General features: G+C 41.1%; 2 protein-coding genes across 4 annotated transcripts in view; one reads left to right on the forward strand and one right to left on the reverse strand.

Annotated features, from left to right (window-relative positions):
- Positions 1-4,962, forward strand: part of LOC142578726 (NF-X1-type zinc finger protein NFXL1-like) — a 75,059-nt gene extending 70,097 nt beyond the window's left edge. Inside the window, exon 19 of the mRNA XM_075688237.1 lies at positions 4,740-4,962. Within this exon, the coding sequence (XP_075544352.1) occupies positions 4,740-4,895 (156 nt within the window). The 3' untranslated portion in view covers positions 4,896-4,962. The remainder of the gene's footprint in view (positions 1-4,739) is intronic.
- A 1,706-nt stretch (positions 4,963-6,668) lies between these two features.
- LOC142578728 (acyltransferase PGAP2-like) lies at positions 6,669-23,631 on the reverse strand. Of its 3 annotated transcripts, none has more exons than XM_075688242.1 (6): positions 23,279-23,631; positions 20,243-20,489; positions 18,855-18,961; positions 18,666-18,774; positions 15,143-15,276; positions 6,669-7,101 (listed from the first exon to the last, which is right to left on the reverse strand). In XM_075688242.1, the coding sequence occupies exons 1-6, from the start codon at positions 23,432-23,434 to the stop codon at positions 7,069-7,071; spliced, it is 786 nt and encodes a 261-aa protein (XP_075544357.1). In that variant the 5' UTR covers positions 23,435-23,631; the 3' UTR covers positions 6,669-7,068. The 3 variants fall into 3 exon arrangements, with proteins under 3 accessions (XP_075544357.1, XP_075544356.1, XP_075544358.1); XM_075688241.1 differs by lacking the exon at positions 23,279-23,631 and adding an exon at positions 22,850-23,032; XM_075688243.1 differs by lacking the exons at positions 15,143-15,276; positions 23,279-23,631 and adding an exon at positions 22,850-23,032.
- Between the last annotated feature and the right edge of the window lie 118 nt (positions 23,632-23,749).

The following is a 23,749-nucleotide window of genomic DNA, read 5'->3' on the forward strand; positions in this document are numbered from 1 at the left end:
ACATATGTTAGAAACAAACTGTCGAACCTGCCACTTCCTTTCAAAGAATGGGACATGTATATAATGTATGGTGTACTTGATATAGTACAGTGGGCGTTAGCAGTTACAAATCAACACTTTATTTTTAGTTGTGTTCCAGCGTGAATACAGAGTTTCCCTTTGGAAAGAAGCTGTTTTGTCACTTTTGCGATGCTCTGGGAGCAGTTGAGAGTGCAGAAAACATTGTGGAGGACATTGATATTGTGATGGTGCCGCCAGAACCAGCTAATGATGCAGATGAGGAGGAAGATGACAATGTCAACACCGATGCTTTTGCCGTGAACAATGTCTGCGGTTAGTGTAGGTTAGTAAAGCCTGCAACAATATTCTGCCAAAATGGTTTCATTGCAGTAGCATTATTGAGGACACCTTAGCTGCACTCGTGATGTCGGCACTGCCATTGCTGTGCTTGCTGGTTGTCATTATGTGTGTGTTTGGATGCTCATGGTGAATGGTCACGGCTACTACGCTGTAAAAATCAAGAAACAGCTGCGATGCCAATTTTGTCATGCTCGAGCATCATGGAGACTGCTGAAATGCCCAGTCACTTCGTGCCTCGAAAAAAGGTGCTTCAAAAAATTCATACAGGGAGGTAGGAGCGCAATCATAAGTGTCTTGTCCATTGAAACCCCATGTGCCCAGTGCACTAGATGTAGTACACCATTGTAACTTGAGAACCAATAAACTTCTCTACATTTTTTGAAGACGTGATATTCGTGTTATTCTTTTATTATTTACAAACTTCGATGAAAATCACACTGGCACCTTTATCATGGGTCATAATGGGCCAAGAAATCCTTACATACGGTCAGGGAAAGTTTGCAAACAGATGAGGCAGTAACCTTTTTTGATCATTTTCCAAGGCACACAGTGACAAACTGGAGCACCATAGCACTCTTGCATGGAACACAGAGCTTAAACATTGTAGGCTGCCTGCCTACACCATGAGGAAATTGCTTTTACAGCAAAGCTGCTTAGGACTAGTTGCCCCAGGGTCGTGTCCGTGTGTAGACACAAAATCCCGAAGATAGTGCCATGCTGGGCCAACCAATGGCAGAGGTGAAGCAGGCGTTAAGCATTCCCCTTACGTGTGCCGATCCCAAAGATAGTGCAATGCTTGGCCAACCCGTGGCAGAGGTGCAGTTCGCCATTAAGGGGCCCACATACACAGCTTCGCTGGCCATCCTTCATCACAGAGTGGAAGGACATTGAGTTTTTTTCCTTTGCATCTACTGAACATGAACCTTTTTCCCTATTCATTCTGATTCAGTCCACCAGCATGCACAGCAATAAAAACCTAGTTTACTAAACATGCCTATCGGAGTGCATTTTCTATATTGTGCGGAGCTAGTAGAGTCGACTTTTATTAGTTCGATCTTAATGAAACTTGCTGCTGGGCTAGTTGATTCATAATGCATAGAAAAAGATATTGTGCAAAACAGACAAGGACAAGAGGGTAGAGTCACGGACTGGCACAAACTTTATTGCAGTCAGAGTCGGGCAATATAAGCACATGATGACACATGCGCAATGAGGTAGCACACATTCACTACAGGAGAAAAAAAAAAAGAAATGGTGAAATGTGTGCAAAATGATTGTGTCACTACAGCATGCTGTGCAAGAACCTCTCCTCGCTACCAAACAAACAAATCAATGTATCGCTTGTGCATGCATCACCTTTAGAGGTGACATAAAATGCTTCCATCAGCTCTCTGGCAGCGGAATCTTTGCTTATGCCCAAAACTTTGATCTCCTGAAGTCTCGCAGTGCACATGCAAATTCGACAATGACCAGGCAATTGTGCTATACCATTGTAGTTTATCAAATGGTCATGCTCCCTAACACAATCATTAATGCAACATCCAGTTTGCCCAATATGACTACGCACAGGACAGCGGAATTTTATATGCAGCACCTAAAAATGCCTGAGTGTGCTTCTCGTCGCGACTACCAGTTGTTTCCCTCTCGGAGGCAGTGAGGCAATTTTGGAGCATAGGCCAGCAAGTTTGCCCAAAGCATGTTAAAGCAAACAATTTCTTCGGTCCCGCCAGTGTTGAATTGACAGTAGTAGATCGTATTGCTGATTATAGTTGAAAGTTTGAGCCAGTCCCTGTCTCTATTCTCTCGTCCTTGTCTGCTTTATGCAGTATCGTTTTCCTAATCCGATCTTGATGGGGCTGGCAAAGTTGATTTAATAGACAGTTTTATTTAGCATACACAATACCATTATGTACGCTATATTATAGTGGTTCGTCGCTGCGCATATGTATGCAGAACGCTACACAGTCCACAGCATATAGCATGCGGACGCTATTTCTCAGATTTAGCATAGTGTCTTTGCATGGTTTGCGTAATTTACGTAAAACATGGTGGCAGTCCCAGCTGCCCACTTCAAATTGAATTTGGCGTTGCTTTTGTAAAATTCACTTCATTCGTAGCGAATGACTGTGTAAACAGCTTTCGCTTAGTCTCAGGCCGCTTCGACAACAGAGTATTGGAGATAACCTTGTGGAATTTTCAAGATCGCTTCTTGTTTCGAACGAGTCAAAGCCCAACGAAAGAAATGGATGGATGGATGGATGGATGTTATGAGCGTCCCCTTTGGAACGGGGCGGTGGCTTGCGCCACCAAGCTCTTGCTACTATGCTGCCTAATATCCTACCTAGGTTAACCAATAAAAAAAAAAACACTATGAATTACCACGTCCAAATTTTCTGATACCCTATTGCGAACTGTGCTTTTGTACGTCTCCGTCTTTCGTCGCTTCCCTACTTTTCTTCCACCAATCCTCCAATCGCCTCTTACTGATGTCTATTGCGGACCTGTTTGCTTTACCACTGCTCCCGCTGAACCCAAGGGCTTCAAGGAGGCCAGTGGTGCTTAAATCGACCGCTGGGTAGACGTCTTCACATTCAAAGAAACATTCAAAACATTCAAGAAACATTCAAAAAGTCAGCGCCACCTATCGGTGAAGTCGGGAGATAGCCGTGACGACGGCATGTGGCCTCTGAGATCCGAAGATCTCGCAGGGCAACTAAAACTGTAACAAACCTGCGCTGCTTAGCATACACTATACTCTAGCGTGTAGTGTACACTATAGTTGCATACGCTGTACTATAACTGTCTAATTACCCGCCATGCTTGCTTAGTGGCTATGGTGTTGGGCTGCTGAGCACGAGGACATGGGATCAAATTGTGGCCACGGTGGCTGCATTTCGATGGGGGCGAAATGCAAAAACAACCATGTACTTAGATTTAGGTGCATGTTAAAGAACCACCGGGTAGTCCAAATTTCCGGAGTCCCCCACTACGGCGTGCCTCATAATCAGAATGTGTTTTGGCACATAAAACCCCATAATTTGTTTTATAACTGTCTAATTATTCAGCAGGTCAAAGTAACAGAGGCAGAAGGTATGCCCTAACGCACTGCTGCTTCATTTGGCAGTATTTGCCCAATTTCAACATGCCCCTGAATCCTATGTGTGCCTAGTTTTCTTGGGTTGAAAATACAAAACTAAAGTAGAAATGAGACTGGACCTCCACTGACATTAGTATAGAAATGATATTGGAGTTCTTAAAGTAGAAAAACAACATGCAGCCAATTTTTAAACGAGAAAAATGTGGCATGTTTCCAATCGTGACAGTTGGAAAACGATGAAAGCGAAGTTTATTTTCACAGAATGCAAATTTATTTGCATCTGACGCTCAGCATTTTTGCTCACAGATAGAACTTTATTGCTCGGCAATGAACCACAACATGTCATTCATTACGCACTTGAAATCACATTGATGGAACGACTCCACAACTGTATTATGACCCACACGTAGACTAACACGCCACTAGTTTCTTCTATGACACGTTCAATCCTCTGGAACGCTGAAAACACTTGATGTGACTCTGTTACCACTAGCTTAGCATGTAAAATAACTTGCCTGTGGAGTGAACTTTTGTAATTGAAGACTGAAAGCAGGACATCGTTGTAGCCACCACCATGCCATGTGAAAACTTATTGTGTGACCATCTTATAGTGACAGTGATGATGACATTGGCTTTGATGGTAGGCTGCTGCAAAAACTGCAAACGTAGTTTTGGGTTCGCTTCCAATTGCACTGTGCAGGCTTTTTACAGAGCAATTTTCTTGGTAAAAGAAGGTGCATTAGAATCGGGTAAATATGCCAATTCCTAGCTGCTGTTTTTGCCAAATACACATCGTTGTTGCCTGCTATTTTCTTGAGAAAATCTTCCTGAGGCATGCTGAAAATGAGCATTTTCAGCTGGAGATATCGTGTCTTCGATGCATTCAGTGCAATCAATGTCTCCCAGCACTGCCAGGACAGACGGTGCAGACAGTGAGGTCTCGACATAAGCCATTTGGGTCAGGTGCATTCTAACAACCAGTCATTTTCAAATTCTTTAGTGAGGGACAATTTCAGGTTCAATACAGTGAAACTTTTGACCCATAGAAATTGATGGGTGCTTGCGATCAGGATTATATTAAGTGAAAGATCAAATTAATGGAAGTCTACTGAATTTCACTGTTTGGCAAGTCAGTTATGAGCAATTATTTTTTTGGACTTGAATGCTTTTCAATATCTTGGCGATGCCACAACATTTCAGGTTACAATTGTGTTTCAGTAGAGCTGTAGCCAAGGATTTTGTGTGTGGAATACCATCACTAACTTTTTTCTTCTTCTTTTAGGAAGAAGACTTGAAGGCAAGAGAGCCCAAGTCAGAGCCAGAAGAGAAGACAAAAGGCCACAAATTTGGACTGATTCAGGCTCTGATTGCACTCAGCGCTGTAGTGCTGTTTGCTGCTATGGCATTAGCCATCTGGGTAACACAGGGGAACGAGTAAGAAACGACTCAAACTACACCACTCTAACAAAAGAGAAAGAGAAAAAATAAACAGACTACTGCACATATTTATAGTCCATTGCTGACATCATTCATCAGGTGCATTCATGTATATTTCAGGTGTTCACATGCCTGAATCGTTTTTTGTCCGTCTCTGTGAAAGATGTATTTGTTCATTTATGATGAACTCGGAATCATCTATGATGATTAAGCTCTAACATCATGTAGAGGTGGCATTTTGCAGTGCATGCCACATTTGGGTGCATTACTTGCCGGTTTTACAGAGTAAATCACAAGTAAGTGTCTGCGGCAAAGTCCAACAAAAAAATTGTGGCAGAAACTATCTCAGGATGATTGATGACATTACTGCGATTGGCATTAAAGCAATGTAGCAACACACCATATTGCGACTGCCTAAACGTGTAATGTGCAGGGCATATACTGCAGCCAGGCTCCTCCTCTCAATTTCCTCCGTACACGCTGCACCATTTAGTGATGGTGCCAAGAAGTCCGCACATGGCGTGTCTGAATTATCTATATTTAGACAAGATTTCTCAACATAGGTGACATGGGTTTGTTTCTGCCCAGCAGCGGATAAAGCTTAAAGGATCTTTTTTTTTTTTTTTTTTTTGTCATTGAAAAGCTGCACGTACCCAGTGAGGTCAGAGGTTCATTGACGACTGGCACATGGCTAGTAACCCAAGTTGATGTGTGAGGTTCATGCGAGTTCGATAGCTGGCTTCATAGTTGGTTCCCTGGCCACAGTAGCTCAATGCTCTTGCCCATTAAGCCATTGACTACCCAAGGACCCAAATCGGTGAAGAGAAATGCGCACAGACATAAATACCAGAAAGTGTGTGAAGTATCCCAAGAATGCTTATTGCATTATAATGTCGATTCTGCTGAAACAAAGGCCCAATCTAGGCCTCTGGTTAGCACAAGATGGTGGCATCATATGTCAGTTGGGACTAAACTTGCCACAAGGGATGTTTCATGGTTCGAGCAAGAGATGGCTTCATTGTTCTATCCTTGCCATTTGTTTGGCATTGCAGCAGGAGATATGGACGTCTGGTTGATCGTGTATGAGAAAAGCAGGCGATGCACTTAAATGCATTGTTAAACAGCATGCGCTGCAATGTGCCACCTCTCCGCAAAGTTTGAATGTGAACAAGCCGGTGGTTTACTAGAAAGACTGTATATATGCACACCTATTCATGCAATATTCGGTAGTGTGCAGTGCTACCAAATATGTCACTGGACACTTTGAACTTCTTGAAGATTACATTACTTGCATAATGTAAAAAAAAAAAAAATTCCGAGGACACCTAAGCACTTAAGAGTTGTGAATGTGAAAGCATTAATGTCCAACTGAACGCCGCATGCCACTGATGTCCTGTGTGACAAGACCGAGGAAGCAGCAACGGCCACCAAGGCCTGCAGGCACGTGCAGCAGCTAAGCCCAGTGGGGGCGAGAGAGATATAGACCGTGCGCCGGTTTCAGAGAGTGAGGGTAATGTGGCATCCTGGTGATGTGCTCTCCCCTCGCACACCTGGCGTGCTATAGCAGCAGGTGTTCACTTTCACCCGCTCTGCTCCGTTAAGGTGGGCTTGTGACATGGTGTCACAGCCAATGGAAACTCTGTCGAGGCATGCTTGTGATATGGTGTGCAACCAATGGGAATTGAGATGCTGTTTCACTGCTACAGAGTACAGAGGCTGGTTTTTCCACTCAATGGGCCATTCGATGCTTTCGCATCAAAATGAAGTAAACCACTTGCAAACAAATTAGCTTTATTGCGCAAGATTCCATAACAGATTGGTCATTGACAAAAGCAGAAATTACAAACGGGTACAGGAACCCAGTTCCTGCACTAACAAATATCACAGTATATACTCAATTTCATAAAATACGAAGTCCTAGCTTAAAACTGGTTTCCCTTCGGCGTAGTGGAAAGGACAATCCTAGAGGGTTTTATTTACATATGCAAAGTCGGAGCCTCTGGTCGTAGAGTCTTCGAGGACGTAATTAGATCTGGAAAGAAAGCGCCAGACGTTTCAGTGGCAATTTTTTGGTTTCCTGGAAATGTGCAGATGTCCAGTGACACGCAGCACATTGAGGCTAGGGGAATGTTGATGTTCCTGTTCAAGGATCTTTCTCTCTGTGGCACAACCAATCAAACATCTTGATTCAATGGCAGCAGTCGTTCCTGCAAGGAGACAGCGTACAGTTTATAGGTCTTGCGTTACGTGGGACTCCAGAGGTCTGAATGCAGTACCTGTCACCAAGAGCAACTATGTGGAAAAATAGCTATATGTTGAGGACACCTGTGCAACCCTTAATCTGATTCTTATTGCATGCAGTGATGGTTAGAATACAGTGCTGTTGCCAGTATCATTAATTGCCAGAGTTAATCATGGGTAACAAAAGCATTTGCCTGTTATGCAAAAGAAAAATAATTTTTGCGCTTCAACTATTCCTCTGTCTATGAACTTGCACATTGTGGCAACAGCAGGCTCTCGCAGAAAACATTATTTTCTTCAAAATGGCTACTTTCGAACGCACACATAGTCTGCAACAGTGTTGCCTGTTGTGGCCTCCAAAATGCATGCACTGGATGGCACCACTCTCATTCTGTGCAACAGGCAAAACCCTGCGCTATTGCCTAACCCCAAAGCCACATGAAAGTGCAATGGTTAGTATGCTCGGCTCCCAACTAGTTGCACAATGCCACAGAGGAAAGACCTCCTATCTGCAGTGGTGGTAGCGAGTAAAGTTCCTTCTGTTCAACCCAAGGTGAGGCTGAGATGATCGCCTGGTGGTAACACGATAATGAAGATGACAATAACAACGACTGTCGGTGACGGCATAGGAAAAAGGACAAACGCAGCAAACTCAGTTTGGAGCTTTTAACTGCCGCTTCATTAAAAGGGCACTAATGATAGAATTCTGGCTTGCAGCACATAAAAATTCTCTCCCAAGCCTATATTTTGCAGGGATTCTTGCTCTGTTTCTTTTACAAGAGTGCAAGTACTTGCATGGTGTATCTCTCTCCAACAAGCATGTCCATTAGTTCGAGTGTCACCTGCTTGATGATGGAGCCCATTATAATGTGGCCAAGTTTTCTGAAGGACATTTTGATGAAAAATAACAGCCTGATATGCCAAACAGAAGTAAGCACTTTTATTATGCACCACTCACAGTACCTAAAGAAAGCAAACTCAGTACTTTCACTTTTTATAGTAACACATTTAGGCACATAAGGATTTGCAATCTTAAAAAGCATACAAATGTGAAAAGAACACTTTCAGAGTGTTCGTAACATTTGTATCATACATCTACTTGGCTAGACGTACCACTTTCTCATAACCACAGTAAAAAAAACAACTGCATTTCAAGTTCACTACTGTGTGGAAAGACGGGAAGGTTTTGAAACTGGATGTGGCTATGTGAATGTTATTAAATGTAGGCTGAATGTTGGCCGAGTGCAGTGTTGCTGCATAGTTATATGGCATAAACTGGCAAGGTGTAGTGGTGGCACTTGTATTTACATCACATAGAGTTTGCATTTTGTGAAAGCATAAGCAAGCTTTCCCATAATTCGGCACATACCATATATACTTGTGTAAGGTCGCACCCCCACTTTGGAGGGCAACATTTTGGGGAAAAATTAACGTCCCGCCGGAAAGCAAAGTTGGTTTCGTTGCTGCTGGATGATGCTATCAGCTTTTCCATCGACTCCGCTTAGGCTGGCGCTGCCGTGCCACAATTTCTTTGTGTGGTGTGTCGTCTCGGCTGTGTTGGCAGTGTTTCCAGTCTGATCGGTGGCATTTTGTCTCTAGAGAAGGGAGCCGTGTATGGGTCGGCACTAGTCAGGGATCATAGGCCAGCACCTGAGGTCGTTTACTGCAGCATTAAGTCATTTGCGGCTCTCTTACCCTCTGCTACAGTTGCAGAAACAGTACGAACATTCAGCAGGCGGCCTGATTCGTGTAAGGACCGCACCCAGCCAAGATTCTGGGAAAGGAAAGTGCGGCCCTTACACGAGTATATACAGTACTTGTAGCACTCATCTACATGTCAATCAGTCATTTTGACATTACCAGGTTGAACTAATTGAAGCTGAACTTCAATGGCAGACATCTTTCTCCCTCAAGGTTCTGTGGCTCAACTATGCTTAATTTAAGCAATTAAAGTATGATGTCCTACTGCTCAATGGCAGACTGATGGGGCATGTGGTCTTAGCGGACGAAATTAACTTCAGGTTCCCAAATGGCAAAGAAGACCACCTAGAAACACTACGCCTGCCTGCAAAGCAATGAATGTCTTCTTCTCACGGCTATATGCAGTGCAGAAGTTGAAGTCATTGGCTGCTTGATTGTGTAACAGTGTTCGCTAATTAAAGGGACAATAAAGAACAATATTGATATGTATTTTGCAATAGCTAAGTGGCAGCTCTTGCCATGCCTTATCTTGGCAAACGAGAAAAGATTTTAGCGAGTAAAAGATTAGCAGCAATGTCACCCTAAAGTTCTCACACCAGCTAGCTGCAACATCATGAATTTTGATAACATCTGCTCGTATTTGGTTGATAGTTAATTAGTAAAGGACTACAATGAACTCTAAAGGAAGAAAAGACTTAACTAACAAGTGTCAAGAACATCATTGCCTGGATGAAATGAAAAAAATAATGAATTGAAATCTGCAACACTGCACAGACCGTTACTACTGTTTCAGCACAGAATTTAAGTAATGGAAGTTTGGTCTTTAGTAAGGATCAAACTTTTTATAGCAAGTCTATGAACATAAGATATTAAAATAATTTAATGTTAGTGTCCTTTTAAGAGGAAGTATTACCGTGGAGAAATATATAGAAATGGTTTTGGTCAGCACCCATTGAACTGATTTTCGTAAGGTTTGCTGCATTTAAGTAACATCTACTGGCTGAGGAGAGCAGGTTATTTTTTATTTACGCCTCGAGTTTTTTAGAGGAATTTCCAAAAGAAAAAGAAACGAAAGTCTTGAAGTTTACAACTTTAAACAATACATACAACTGTCGTGATACTGTGAACACCACTCCAAAATATACCGCTAGTCTGGATAGAAGTTTGAGTTAATGTTACGATTTTGTGAGAGTTGTAAGCGAATAAATCACATTTGTCTGCTTTTTGACCCTAGGAGATACAGTTCATAGAATTATGATATTTGTTTTTCATGTAGAGTTCGAGTTGAGAACTGATCACTTAAAATTTTATCTTTCTGGCTATTTCTTTTACTGTGACCCCAAACTGAAGTTCAACTGTAACAGTCAATAAAACGTAAATTTCTCTCTAAACTGCACCAAATTCCTTAAGAATCAGTTCAGTAGTTGTCCAAGACAGCGTGCTTGCATTTGACCAGTGTCTGAGCTTGTTCTTAAGTCGCAAACATTGGGCGAGGTGTTGCACACGGGTGGGACATGGAGAAAAGAGCAAACACAATTGCCAACTTTGCCATCATTGGTTTTCCAATTGGCAATGATCACTGGGAAAGGCTGCAACTGCCTGCCTTATGATGGCTGCCATTTCTCTTAGGGCCATGCACAGTATGTAACTATACATCCCTGACTATGTGATCCTGTAATTGCAGCAATCATTTATGTTGGACTGAATTCATCGTACACCATGCAAAAGTGTTCAACACTGTGTTAAATGCTCTGAACTCTTTAAAGACTGTCCTAGGCATACCACCTACTGAACTGTATAACAAGGACACTCCCAATACAACTATTGCAAAGGAAGCAAGTCAGTCACAGGGCACGATTATGAATTAGTTGAAATTGCTTGTCAAACAGGAACCAACATAACCAGTCTACGTACCAGACAGGAGAATGAACATTTCAGAGCAAGATAAGCTTTCGAGGTATGCCCATTTAATTTGCGCAGATATATGCACAATTAGAACACTGGAATCAGCTATTCAGTAATGGAACAGAGGAGGAGATCAACACCCTCATTTTATCAGCAAGAAATGGAGGTGGTGGCATAATGGTTTTAGAAAACAAAATGGCTTTCTGAACAAGCTGATCTGGCTTTCAAAGCTGCCAAAACGGTAGCACTTTAAATATCATCAGACTGCAATACTCTATGCATTGTCATCTGTGCATTGATATTCAATGATTCCTCCCAAACTGAGAAACTTTCTTAGAAATCTTTGTTGTAACAGATAGTGTAATTGATAACTTGAACAATATTACTTACAAAAGAAAGGAGCACTTGAAATATGAACTTGCATAACCTTTAACTGAACATGTAACGTGTGGACTTCGTAACCAGACAACGGCATTGCATCCAAAGTGCAAGATCATGATCATGTTGCATTAACATTCGCTAGAGAGGAAAAATAATGCCATGGCCCTGAAAAGCAACACTACAGTGCAAGTTAAATAATCATAAGGTGATAAAAGGTTGATAGGAGTGCACTATCTGCTCATGATTATTTGGACTATATGAGCTCATCGCTAACAAGCTTATCATACACAATTTCCAGAAAGCAAGCTTGAATACTGGAAAAAGAAATGAATGGGCAAGGAAACAAAAGTACAATAAAGATTATTATTAACAAAGCATAATTTTGTTACAAAGGTTAACAGTGAAGGCAAACAAGAATGAACTTGCGGAAATCAACAGTACAACCTGCTCACAAATGAACAAAAGATTCTGGCCTCTGAAGGCTTGGAACACTTGCAACTTGCCAATGAACATTTGTCAGCTTTGAGCCGAAGAGTTTAGTGCCCCGTAAATGAATAATTAATCAAAGTGAAATGAGAGCCCCCCATGCAAGTTTTTGGAATGGGGAAGCCACAAGAAGGTGAAATTTCCTCGCACTTTGCCTGGTTATATAGTTACATATCAGGAAGTACAGACACCATATTTGGGCTATGAAAGAAATAAGTATTGTATATATTCGAATAACATCTGTGAGCAGCAGTCTGTGTTAAAAAAAGAAAAAAAAAATAGATGGAGGTTCAACGTCCGAAATGTTACACAAGAGGCCACTGCCATCTTGACTAGAGTAGCTGCTGTAAAATGTGTTGGCATTTAGATATAAATGCCAAATGTGCTGTCAAAAGTATGCAAGGCAGTTTTCCATAAGCCTGCGCAGCAACTTTGTAGCCAGTTTTGACGAGTACTGAAGATGGGACAAAGAGCATGGAAAATAAACACTACCACATGCTTCCTTATAGGGATGGCCTCGTGCTGGCTAGACTTAGCTCAAAGCCAATAAGGGGCAAGGTGCTGATGATTGCAGCTATGGAAGATTCGTTTACAACGAGGGTCAGTATGCATCAGTTATACAGCACATGTGTGCCAAGGCAACACAAGCAAGTGCACTGCACCTAACCAGAAGAAAAAAAGTATGCAGGTGTTCATTTCACATCAACCTTAAACAATTTGATTGCTCAAAGGTCACATGTGCACACATGACGAGGGGCACTCAGTCTTTCAGCTGCCACAGAACCACTTCATGTTGCGTGGTGCTTTTTCCATAGCAAATCATTTGATGTATTAGCATTCATTATGTGTTATTCATACTCTGTGTGCCATTTTTAGCACTAAGGGTCGTCGTACATGTGGCTGGAATTCGAACTCGTGGTCCTATGTACTCCCATCATATGAACTATGCCCCAACAGTGTAAAGAGCTGGGAGAACCAGAGTTCTTCAAACATAACAGTTAGAAAACCTCTGCCTTGAGCTCAAGATATTCCTACACACCAATCTGTCGAGGCTAGCAATGCACCATAATTTAGTGACAAAATTAAACATAGTTGATATGCTGTTGCTGTCCACTGCCTGCTAAACAGAAAATACTGGAAATAAAAGAAGGAGGGGGAGTGGGTGGTGGCAGGGAAACGCTGGACATGCAAATTGGAAATATTTATTGTTTTCATAGCCGTGTATTTGAAGCACACCTTTTTTTTTTTCGGCTATTGACAAAGTAGTGTGATTCGTGGGCACAGCATTTTGTAGATAGCTTTCTTTCCCACAAGTGGTGTAACAATTAGCCAAAGCGCATCAATTTTCACTGTCAATCGGCATGTCTGAAATGTGAAATATCTGCAACCAGCATGAGTGAAGAACTTTGGGAAGCTCTTTCGCTGCACATGCCTCTTTAGAGGTTTGCAGTTGCATGAGAGGCAGCAAGACCGCCTAGCTCCAACAACATGTTACGTCACCTGCACGCTTTTGACCAAGAGTGTATGTCACACACACACACTGTATCATCTTGCGTCACAGCTCCAAGCCCAGTGTTAGGATGCCAACAAAGAGGCATCTGGAAACATGGCAAACAAGGCTTCCAACACAATGTGCAAGAGATGCAACTTCTAAAGAAGGCTTATGCCAAGCAATAAACACCACTGGAAAAACAATTATTCGGAATAATGTAGAGCTTGCATAGAAAATTGCCAAGTCCAACCACCACGCAACTAAAACAAAACAAAAGTAATAAAGTGCCAACACTATCACGTACAACAAGCTTGACGAGGCAGAGCAAGCAAAAATGCTGCAGCACCGAGTAAAATAAGTGCCCAGTGTTCCAGACTTTTGAACTGAGAAGTCCAGCATCAAATGAAAACATCAGACTCGAATCTGATGCTAGCCTAACACTGGTAGCGCAAGTGATATCTTTTTTCCCACTTAGTTTGCCATGCGGCATAACATCAGTATGAAGCTAAATGTGATATTTATGAGGAACACACAATGCGAGTGCTAGACAGTGCTCTGTATATGAGGGCAATAATTTACATAAAAAGCCTGGTTTGTAAACTTGGCATGCAAAATATACATAAAAAATAATCGATAAATTTAAGGCAAGCATTGCTTTTTATTCAAGTAGACAGACAGCAAAGCTTCATAACATTTGGCTAGGTGAAAATACCTGCCAGCATTTCTGTAGCCTGCTTCAGCAAATAGTTGGGTTTCTAGCAAGCTTAGCATTATTCACTGTAACACTAATGAAAGTGCAATGATAACCTGAACTTCAGAAATGAAAGTACAATAGCGAATCTTGTCATTCTACAGAAGCCACAACAAAAATGAGATCCCTACACCAGTAAAATAAGATCACACTTCAGATTCTAGAGACAGTCTCTACAAGCAGTAGACAATTTAAAAGAAATTGTAGTTATATATATCAAAATACATTGTCCCCCATACAAGAATGCTAATAATGTACAAAGCATATAACCATTAAAACACACAATATTACATGAAAAGGCTGCATCAAAAACAAGGACATTTTTCTTCCGTTAAACAACACTGATGAAGACTTCCACAGAACGGCTACCTACTGCAATATTTTACAAGCGAAGAAATATCACTACAGCACTAGTTGTGCCTTTTACAATGTAAAACTGTCATGCAGATTCATGCCTCCCATATCAAGATCAAAATGGAGATTGTGTTGTAGGTTTGCCAAGCTATGACAGCAGAGAGCATACACATTTATCAGATTTCACTAAGCTGACATTTACACATCTTATTGCTTAATTCAATTCTGTTTTATAGTCTCAATGGGCAATTAAGCAGGAAAAGCCTATCTTTCAATGCCAAATTCCAGTTATTTTGAACAATGAAGATACAATGGCTGCTGCCACACACATGCTTTGGCTGCACCAAATGCATAAACAAGCCAGGTTTAGTTTTAACCCATTTCACAGAGTGATTTTAGAGAACAGTCAAGTCATACCTCAGCTTAAAAAAAGGCATAGCCTGATAGATGAAACATTTCAAGACAGCCTTAGTTGCGACCTCAGATTGCTCAAAAGAAATATACACATCTTGATGAGGTCGAAACACTAGAGGTCAAGTGTTGCCTTTTTTAGACAAGCTGGATTGAAGACCACAATATATGCCAACCCCCTCTTCCATTTTTAGCTGTTATACGATGGACATTTGGTCCCACCCCGAATGACAGGAGTTAGCCCAACAACTGTGGTGTCAATTCAGCATCATTTGGTATTTGCAGGCAATTAGCAGCAGCTCGGAGTACCAGGAATGATGGAGCAGACTCATATGGGCTTTCATAGTATGAGATGATTATGTAAAGCTGCTTGCATGAGATACGTGCACATGCTCACAATGCGGAAATGTCGATGACGTGTTTACACCACGCTGAACTCCAAGCGGAGCCAAGCTCACTCTTAATTGGGATCAAGGGCATCTTTCAGAGAGATATCGGCACACTATGTCGTAGTGACTCAGCTGACCTTGTCCTCTGTGCTTTCACACTGAAGGTTTGAAACATAAAGCGCCTTGTCTGCAAAGTCCCAGTAGGAAGTCATGTGGAATCCCATGTTGCATATCACCACAATGTATTCACTTGCTGAAAAGAGGGTGTACACTGAAAAAAAAAAAAGGGAAAGGGGGCATAGAAAAACATCAACTCTCACACATCTCATTATGGCTTAAAGGGTACTGTCTAACTAATGTGCAGTGTGAATGTGCTGCATTAACACAACAATTCGAAGTACATGTGCAACCTCTCTTAAATGGCTAGCAAAAGGGCAGCACACTTGCTGAGGTCATGAAAGGGACAGCAGTTAAAGAGCCCTCGAATGCTATGATCTATAGTTTTTGTTTCGTTCTTCATACCTGTAGTTTTTTTATGACAGGCACACAGACTGAACGCAGGCGAAAACTTCTCAATTTAAGATGTACTGCTCGAATTCTTTTGTGTACACACTACGTGAAACATTGAATTCCCACCGATCGACAAGCAGTTTTAATCATGATCACTAGACAACAACTCCATCCTAGGAGTGTGGCAGGTCTTCACAGGAGCACAAGACAATGGTTCACTCAGAATTGAATTAGAAACGAATAAACAAACTTAAAAATTAATAAGTTTAATAAATATCTGCATGCTCATCCTAAACACCTTCAATGATGAACAATGACAAACTAGCTGAACCCATCATCATGTTACAGCCAGAGTCTTTAGACATTAGCCATATAATGCATTTTTCTCATCCATATTCACACTAGAAGACTATTCAAATCTGCCACAAGTCACTGATCTAAATTACCAGTACATGCAATCCAGCGATGTAACAGAGGATGGTATCACAGGTCTCATAAATAACCTTAAGTTGACTACTTCTTCGGGTGTCGATAATATTAACTAAAAAATTTTAAAGAATACAGTCGCACTATCTAGCAAATTTTTGTCTTATTTTGCGCCAGTCGTTATCATCAGGCCAGCTTCCCTTAGACTGGAAAATTGCAAAAGTGATACCAGTACACAAAAGTGGCAGCAAGAATTCCCCAGAAAACTATAGTCCAATATCATTGCATCTCACATACATCATCTGGAATCGAATATATTTTTATTTATTAACCAACATGGGTTTAGGAAAGGCTTGTCATGTGAGACACAGTTACTGGAATTCACTACAGACTTGCAGTCTTCACCATAGTCTTCAAACAGATTGCATTTTTCTCAACTTCTCCAAAGCCTTCGACTGTGCAGCTCACTGCCATTTAATTTCCAAGTTATCCGTTCTCAATTTAGACTGCTTAATGCTCTCCTGGATTCGTAACTTTCTAACAAATCGTCAGCAATTTACAGTCATTAATAATTTTACGTCACCCCTTGCATATGTCAGTTCTGGTGTATCGCAGGACAGCGTACTAGGACCTTTGCTTTTTCTTATTCACATCAATGACTTGCCCAATAACATCTCACCCTGCATGCATGTTTTTGCCGATGATTGCATATTATATTGACCAATTCGCAGCCTTGATGATCATCGCATTCTTCAAGAGGACCTTCATCTTGTTACCAAATGGTGTGAAGACTGACAAATGAAACTTAACTCATCTAAATGCAAACTAATGACATTCATGCGAAAATAATCAATTCATAGTTTTTCCTATTATATACATATAAATCTAGTACCTCAGGCATCAGTATATAAATATCTAGGCATAAATCTTACACTGAGCCTTTCCTGGGCCTTTCACATCACAACCATATGCGCAAACGCTTCCAAATCTCTTGGATATATTCGTTGCAACTTGCATTACTGCTCATCTAGCATTCCTATCATTTGTACGCCCTCAGCTTGAGTTCGCGTCCCCTCTATGGTCTCCCTACCATGAATACTTAAACCACATGTTAGAAGCCATCCGAAACCGAGCTGGTCGATTCATTTCCTGAAATTACAGCTACCAGTTGAGCATTACTCAAATAGAACTCTACCTTTCCCTTCAATCACTGAGTAGCTGACGTGACCTAGCACTCCTGTTCTTGCTCCGTACCTATGTTCACGAAATGAAGCCATCAAACTTGCCACTGGAATGCGTGTCTTGCACATCAGCGCTTTATAATGATTTAAGCCTCACTCGGATTTATGGCAACACTAATGCATTTAACTTCTCGGCTTTACCACAAGCAATTCGGTTATGGAATTTGCTTCCTAACAGCACTGTCACGCAAATGAGCAATGATAAATTCAGACAACTACTGAACCCACAGATTTCATCATAACAAATATATTCATCTGTACATATGTCATGTCATATAATACGTGTCACATATGTGCCATGTCTTCTTTTTTTTGTTGTTGTTTCAATATTGTTTGTTTTATGTGCTCGTGCTATGTACATTATTTTGCGCAAGTGATAAGTCGCTTTTTATGTTACCGAGAACTGTACTTTTCATTCCTTTCCTGACAACTCTCTATATTGATTTAGCGTTTTTACTTGTAACACTGTTTTGCCAAGCATGTGATCGTTATAAACATATTTAGCTCACATGTTTTAGTGCTCATATATTGGTTTTCTCTTGTCATTTGTTCAACGACGGCCCCCTTACTCAATGCTCCCCTTGGGGCCTGTAAGGTACTTTGAAATAAATTTTTTAGAAATACCATTGTAGAACTCCCGAGCATTAATGTTACTCAGCGATAACATTTAATGCGAAGACAAGGCCTGTCAGTGGACCTTGGTTGATAACAGCAACCAGGCTCTACCACAGGCTTTCTTCATACTAATGTGACATAACTAGTCACAGTAAATTCAATATAGTTGAGCCATTCGAGCACCTCATATGCTCAGTAGCTTTCACAATCACTTCAATGAATGCTATCTGAGCCAGAATGACTCAAAATAATGTTCTTTACCTGCTGTCATTGTCAACATATGCAAAGAGGCCTGCAAGCTTTACTGTTTATATTCTGTAGGTACCATAGCACACAGGTGTTCAGGAACAACACTGCTTAAAAAAACAACTTTGAACAGTCATCCCATTATGTCCATTTTACAGAATGTAAGGTGCTTGCGCACAATGCAATTCTTTGCAGGGGGTACATATTATTGCATCATGGAAATTAAAACTTAGTATGAGGGAGTAAAAAAGAACAAGGCCAGTGCTAATATGTCACCTGTTGCACTAACATGTATCCCCTATTCTTGAACCAACCAACATATTCTACTCGATTCTGGAGTGGTAAGGCAGCAAAGGTTGCTGCTTTCAAGTGCAGCAAAGGCTGGCAAGGTCACCCACTGAAGTGTCTGTCAGATAAATTTCTAGTGCTAATCGATATCATAAACCTTATGCCAAATTTTATTGTTATGTGATACATTTTAGTGATGCTACAGCCTGCAGAAGGTTTGCAGGAAAACCTCAGAGATTAAGAAACTGCAGCATTAATAAAAGGCCATTTCTGGGCCTCTTAAGTGCCACTGTCTGTTGTAATGCCCCCTTAAATGTCAACAAAGACTACTCACTTCCTGGTTCGCAGTGTGTGGTATGTCGGACGAAAAAGAAGGTACACAGAAGAGAAAGGATGACAGACATTGTAGTCAGCTGCTTCTTCACCTTCAAGGAGTATGCTTCCTATGAAAGAGAGGAGGGACAAGAAAAGCAGGCAATAAGCAATTATTACTGATAGGAACACATTCAGTAGCTCCGCTTACCAGTCCTGAGAGTGAACGTCTTCGACCGAGACTTGGTATAACACAGCACAGTATCATGTACATAAGGGAGCACAATAGGAATGTTACAAACATCTTTTCATGGACAGCTGCAAAAAAAAAAAAAAAGTGGAATACAGTTTTTTTACAGAATACAGCAAAGCACAAGCAATAGCAGCTAAATGCAAAATGGAACAATAAAAAGCGAATTTGGCCACTTCTCCACCAATTATTCAAGAAAAAAAAAACATTTTCTGTGAATTTGTCTGCCATGGATAAATAATCGCAATTGAAGTTCTCTTGGCACAAAAAGTGACACTACCCTGGTAAAGCTTCTGACAAAAAAGTACAAGGTGAGCACCACTAAAGAAGGTCTATGCACACGTGAACAATGACTGTTGTAAAATTTTTAACTGAGTAGGCTGGTTCAATGTATGTTTCTACTCACGGACAATTTTCTGTGGCAGTGAAGGGAAAACTAGGGAAGCAAGGCTCCAGAAAAAAAGTCCTGCATTCTATTTCATGCTAGCTTAAACTGTGGAAGATAAAACAAACATCTTATTTATATAACAAATACACGACTGAGTGTTAGATTTCAATTATTTTGATGCCTTTCTATTCCATGTTAAGAGGAAGCTTTAGCTCAGGCCAAACTCCGACGCGGCCTATTCAAATACATGTAAAATGCAAAAACGTTTTTCTGAGATAACCCCTGGACCGATTTTAATGAAATTTGTTGCATCTGAGAGAGAAAGTTAAATTCTAGTGACTGTTGGAAGCGGAATTTCGATTTAGGGCTTGGATTTCGTTAAAATGATTTTCAAATATTCGACCGTTTGAAAAACATAGAAGCACGAAGTTTACAAATGCATAGCTCTGCATCAAGAACAGATATCGCGGTTCTGTAAATGGCATCCTTTAGATCATTCAAAGCAGACAAATTCAATATGTCATACTACATCTTACGTGAATTTGTTACATTGGTTACTCAGGCCAGCTTTTACAAGGGTCTTGCAAAAGCTGTATTTCCATATCACAAAATTTCTTTATATTCATGTGTAACATACCAATTTTGCCAAGTTTGGTGCAGCAGTTGCCAAGAAAAACGAATTCTCCTTTTACATGTATTTAGATAGGAGCACCCGGGCTAAAGCTTCCTCTTAAGACAAATGGAAACCGTTGTCTATGAAAACGTTGAAGCTATATTGATTTAGTATCTGTCCTAAGAGACCGAAAGCCATGGTGCCAAAGGTGCTGTCAGACCCTACCAGTCTACTTGGTGCAGAAACACAGTGCGCGGGCAGCTTTTCTTTCATTGCCACAGAAAGGTGTGTGTGAGTATAGTATCCCTTGGAGACAAGCCAAGTGTTTGGATAAAGCAAAGCACTTGCCATAATTTTCAGTAGATGTGACATTGGAGAGGCCCAGCAGTGTGAGGATCTCGGCAACGTTTATCCAGAAGGCAATTCGGGCAACATACTGATGTTGGGTGTCAAGCATGTTCTGGTAGTAGCGATGGTACATAGCACTGATGAGAATCCTAGGAGCAGAATGTAGGGCGATCCCAAAGCGCCAAATGTAGCGTTGTGGTGTGTGGCCCCCTATCGCTGCACTGACAGATGGAAGATAGTTTGCCACCTGCAGGAATTCAAGAGGGCAGTGTCTATAAAGCAGATTTTTTTTTTTCTGTAGCTATGTTAAGGAATGAAAAAGTTCAGCAATACTTCTTCTCTTTCGACAGCAAACTCTCACACAGCTTGTCAACTTCCTCATTTCGTGCATGAAGTTCATGCTGCCATACTCAAGCAGTTTTTGTTTGCATAAGGTCACACATTCAATGTGTGATCCTCCACACAGCAGTGAGTAACGTTTACTGTGATTCCATTCTGTTTCTGCCATCATGTACAACTAAATAACTGTGAAACAAAGATTCCTCATGTTTCAACCAAAGTTTAAAAAGGTAACCGTGATGGGTAGACCAATATTAAATGGAGTAGGACTCAGTGTTTCACGCTGTATCACTTGTGACAAACTTTTGCAGCGACACACAAACAATTTGCTCATCACTGCCTGAAGTAGCCTTGCTTTGTATGCAGCTCACCCGTTTGACACAAAGGTACTTTGGTCTGGCACTGGCCCAAGCCAGAGACAAAGGAGAGTAAGATGGCCTGAGCCTGTTCTGAGTTGCATACAAGCTCTCAGGCCATTGTGTGCCCATGCAGATGTGTCTACATGCTCAATACTTATTTCTTAGCTAAGGAGTTGCCATGCAGCAACCAGCTTCGTACATGCTATCTTGTGCAACTATCATTGTTGCTCAACAGCCCTCTGCAACTTTCATCAAAATATTTCTTTGGCAAAACTGAGGATTCACAGTAGTGACAAAACAGTTCTGCTTTGGCAAATGCCTTTCCGCCTACTTCTGCTAATACGATGAATTGAAAGCTACGAGAGATGTTCTTTCATACTTGCAATGAAGAATGAAGCTGATGGAAGGACACCGTCCCACCAGTGCAAACACTGCATGGAAATGCTTACAACAGCTTTTGCTGCAAGGAACTCCTACTGGTAACTGTGCCTGCCCACAAATTTCTTTTGTCGCATCCACTTCTACTTAGCTTCCTGAAAAAGATCATTCTACAGCACGACCACAACACACCAAGTTTCACACTCAAACATTTAAACAAGCTGGTACAGCAGAACATTACAAGTTAGCACAGTTAATTTCAGTAATGTAGAATCTTTTATTCTATTCTGATGTCTAATCTAAATGCAGTAACTGTTATAGGACACTCAGCCAAACACTGCAAAGTGACTGGCAGGATTCCTTATCTGCTGTCTCGCTATACGAGAGTGATCTAAAAAAAAAAAAAATGATTTTTGCACATACTGAAGTCAGCTAGTACAGTAATGCAGGAAAGCTAATGCCTATATGTTTCATCTTTTTCTTAATCTGGCTGACATATTGTGCTGTTTTGATTAGACTGTGATGTTCATGAATGAAAACTCAAATATAGAGTAGACATATTTTTCAAGTTGGTTAAGCAACAATCAGAATACAGCATGTAAGCAATGCTGGTTGAGCGGCACAGCAATAGTTTCACAGCATTGTTTCCCCAAAACAAGACTGGCAATATTCAGATTACTGTGCATTCAGAGGTCGTTTCTAAAATTGCTTCATCTTTATGGACATGTGTCCATTTACACACACACACACAAAAAGCACTTGGCTTTACACACGAACCTTTTTGTCCAAATTACTATATGTCCTAGCAAAAAGCCCAAAGTACTGAAGCTTCAGTGATAGAATAGCCTTTGCATGAGCTGCACAGAAATGGTACACTTGCTTTAATTCAAATGTATAAGAGATTAACACACACAACAGATAGCATCACAATTATATTTAATCAAGTATACCAACGAACTGATCATTACTGTGACAACCAGGTCAGTGATGTTACTTCATGGTAGTACCCATCAAGAGACACAAGAGTGTCAAACGAGGTGTAACGTTTATTTATACCTTATGAATGTCCTCTCATCAGCTGTTATGACTGATATGGCATTAAGTCTGGCGTAATTGTCATTCTGGTCCAACTTATTTGTATTAAGCTGCGCCAAAATGCACTGACACCGATTTTTTTCTTATTTTTTTCGAATTAGCCATAATTTTTCGTTATCTAAGCTTGATTTCAAATTCCAGGTATTCAGTTCTTACCCCTTTACTACATATTGCATTATACGTAGTAATTTGACCGTATTATAAATAAATAAATAAATAAATAAACAAACACACGCCTTCACTTTGCTACTGTGAAAAAACAGCCTGTTAAATATGTTTAACCTTGCTTTCTTTCACATGTTTACATTCCGAAGCAGAACGAAAATATCAAGTTTTACTCCGCTGGGAAAAAAGAATATAAATCCAGGCTGAAAGTTCGTAGCAGATTACTATGAGGCGGAGGATGCAACGGAAAGTTGACCAGTTGACGATTTACCGCTGCTTGAACTCCGTGTTGATCAATGACGTGAGCATGTAATATTTCTTTTTCTTCGTGCCATCTGCGCGGTACGGGTTCTACATTGCGGAAAAAATAAAAGAAAGGATAGAAAACAAAGGGAACGAAGCGGACACAACAGTTAACACCTGGGGCGCGATCGGGCATCCCCGATAACGCCCCTGCTTTCAGAACCGTAGAACGCCGAAAAAAAAATAAAGAAAAATAAAGAGGGGCTAGTGTGTAAAGTGCAGCAGCATTAGTAACCGTAGCTGAGCCCCTCTCACATACAATTATTTTTATTTCTACCTTTGAATGGGGAATTTGTGTATCCAGTCTTTCGGAGGCATTAAACAAAGGAAAACGTACTGTACGCGTTTACGTCGAAGCAGCTGGGAGCAATGAATTATGCAAAAGGTATACGCGTACCCCACAGTGCGTCGACGTGACTGAAGAAAAGTTGTACAGGAGCGACCATAGGACACAGAAGACGAACGAAGTGAAGGGAAGCAACACGGTCACCACTGCTAATATCCGAAACGGTATGCGGAGAAGTTCCGCCGGCCGTGCCATTGTCGGTGTCATCGGAATGTCCAGTAACACACGCGTGCTAGACAGCTAGCTTGACGAGTCCAGCGTTTGGGTTTCGTTGCTGTGCCGCGAATGGACTGTTGATAGCGGGCATATTGCAGAGATGTTGGCCTCTGTGGCTAAAATTTTGGCGCTGCTACACAGACAACATTACGGAACCAGCGGACAGAGGGATGAGGCTCATTCACAGCCACCAATGCGAACTTTTTTCTTCTTTGTTTTCTTGATTTGTTTTGCAAACCCCTATAAGCTAGTCCCCTAGTTGGCGTTTTATTAATCGCTGAGCATGTTTTTATAATGTTTTTTCAA

This window comes from Dermacentor variabilis, chromosome 4, assembly GCF_050947875.1.
Source record: "Dermacentor variabilis isolate Ectoservices chromosome 4, ASM5094787v1, whole genome shotgun sequence".
NCBI lineage: Eukaryota > Metazoa > Arthropoda > Arachnida > Ixodida > Ixodidae > Dermacentor > Dermacentor variabilis.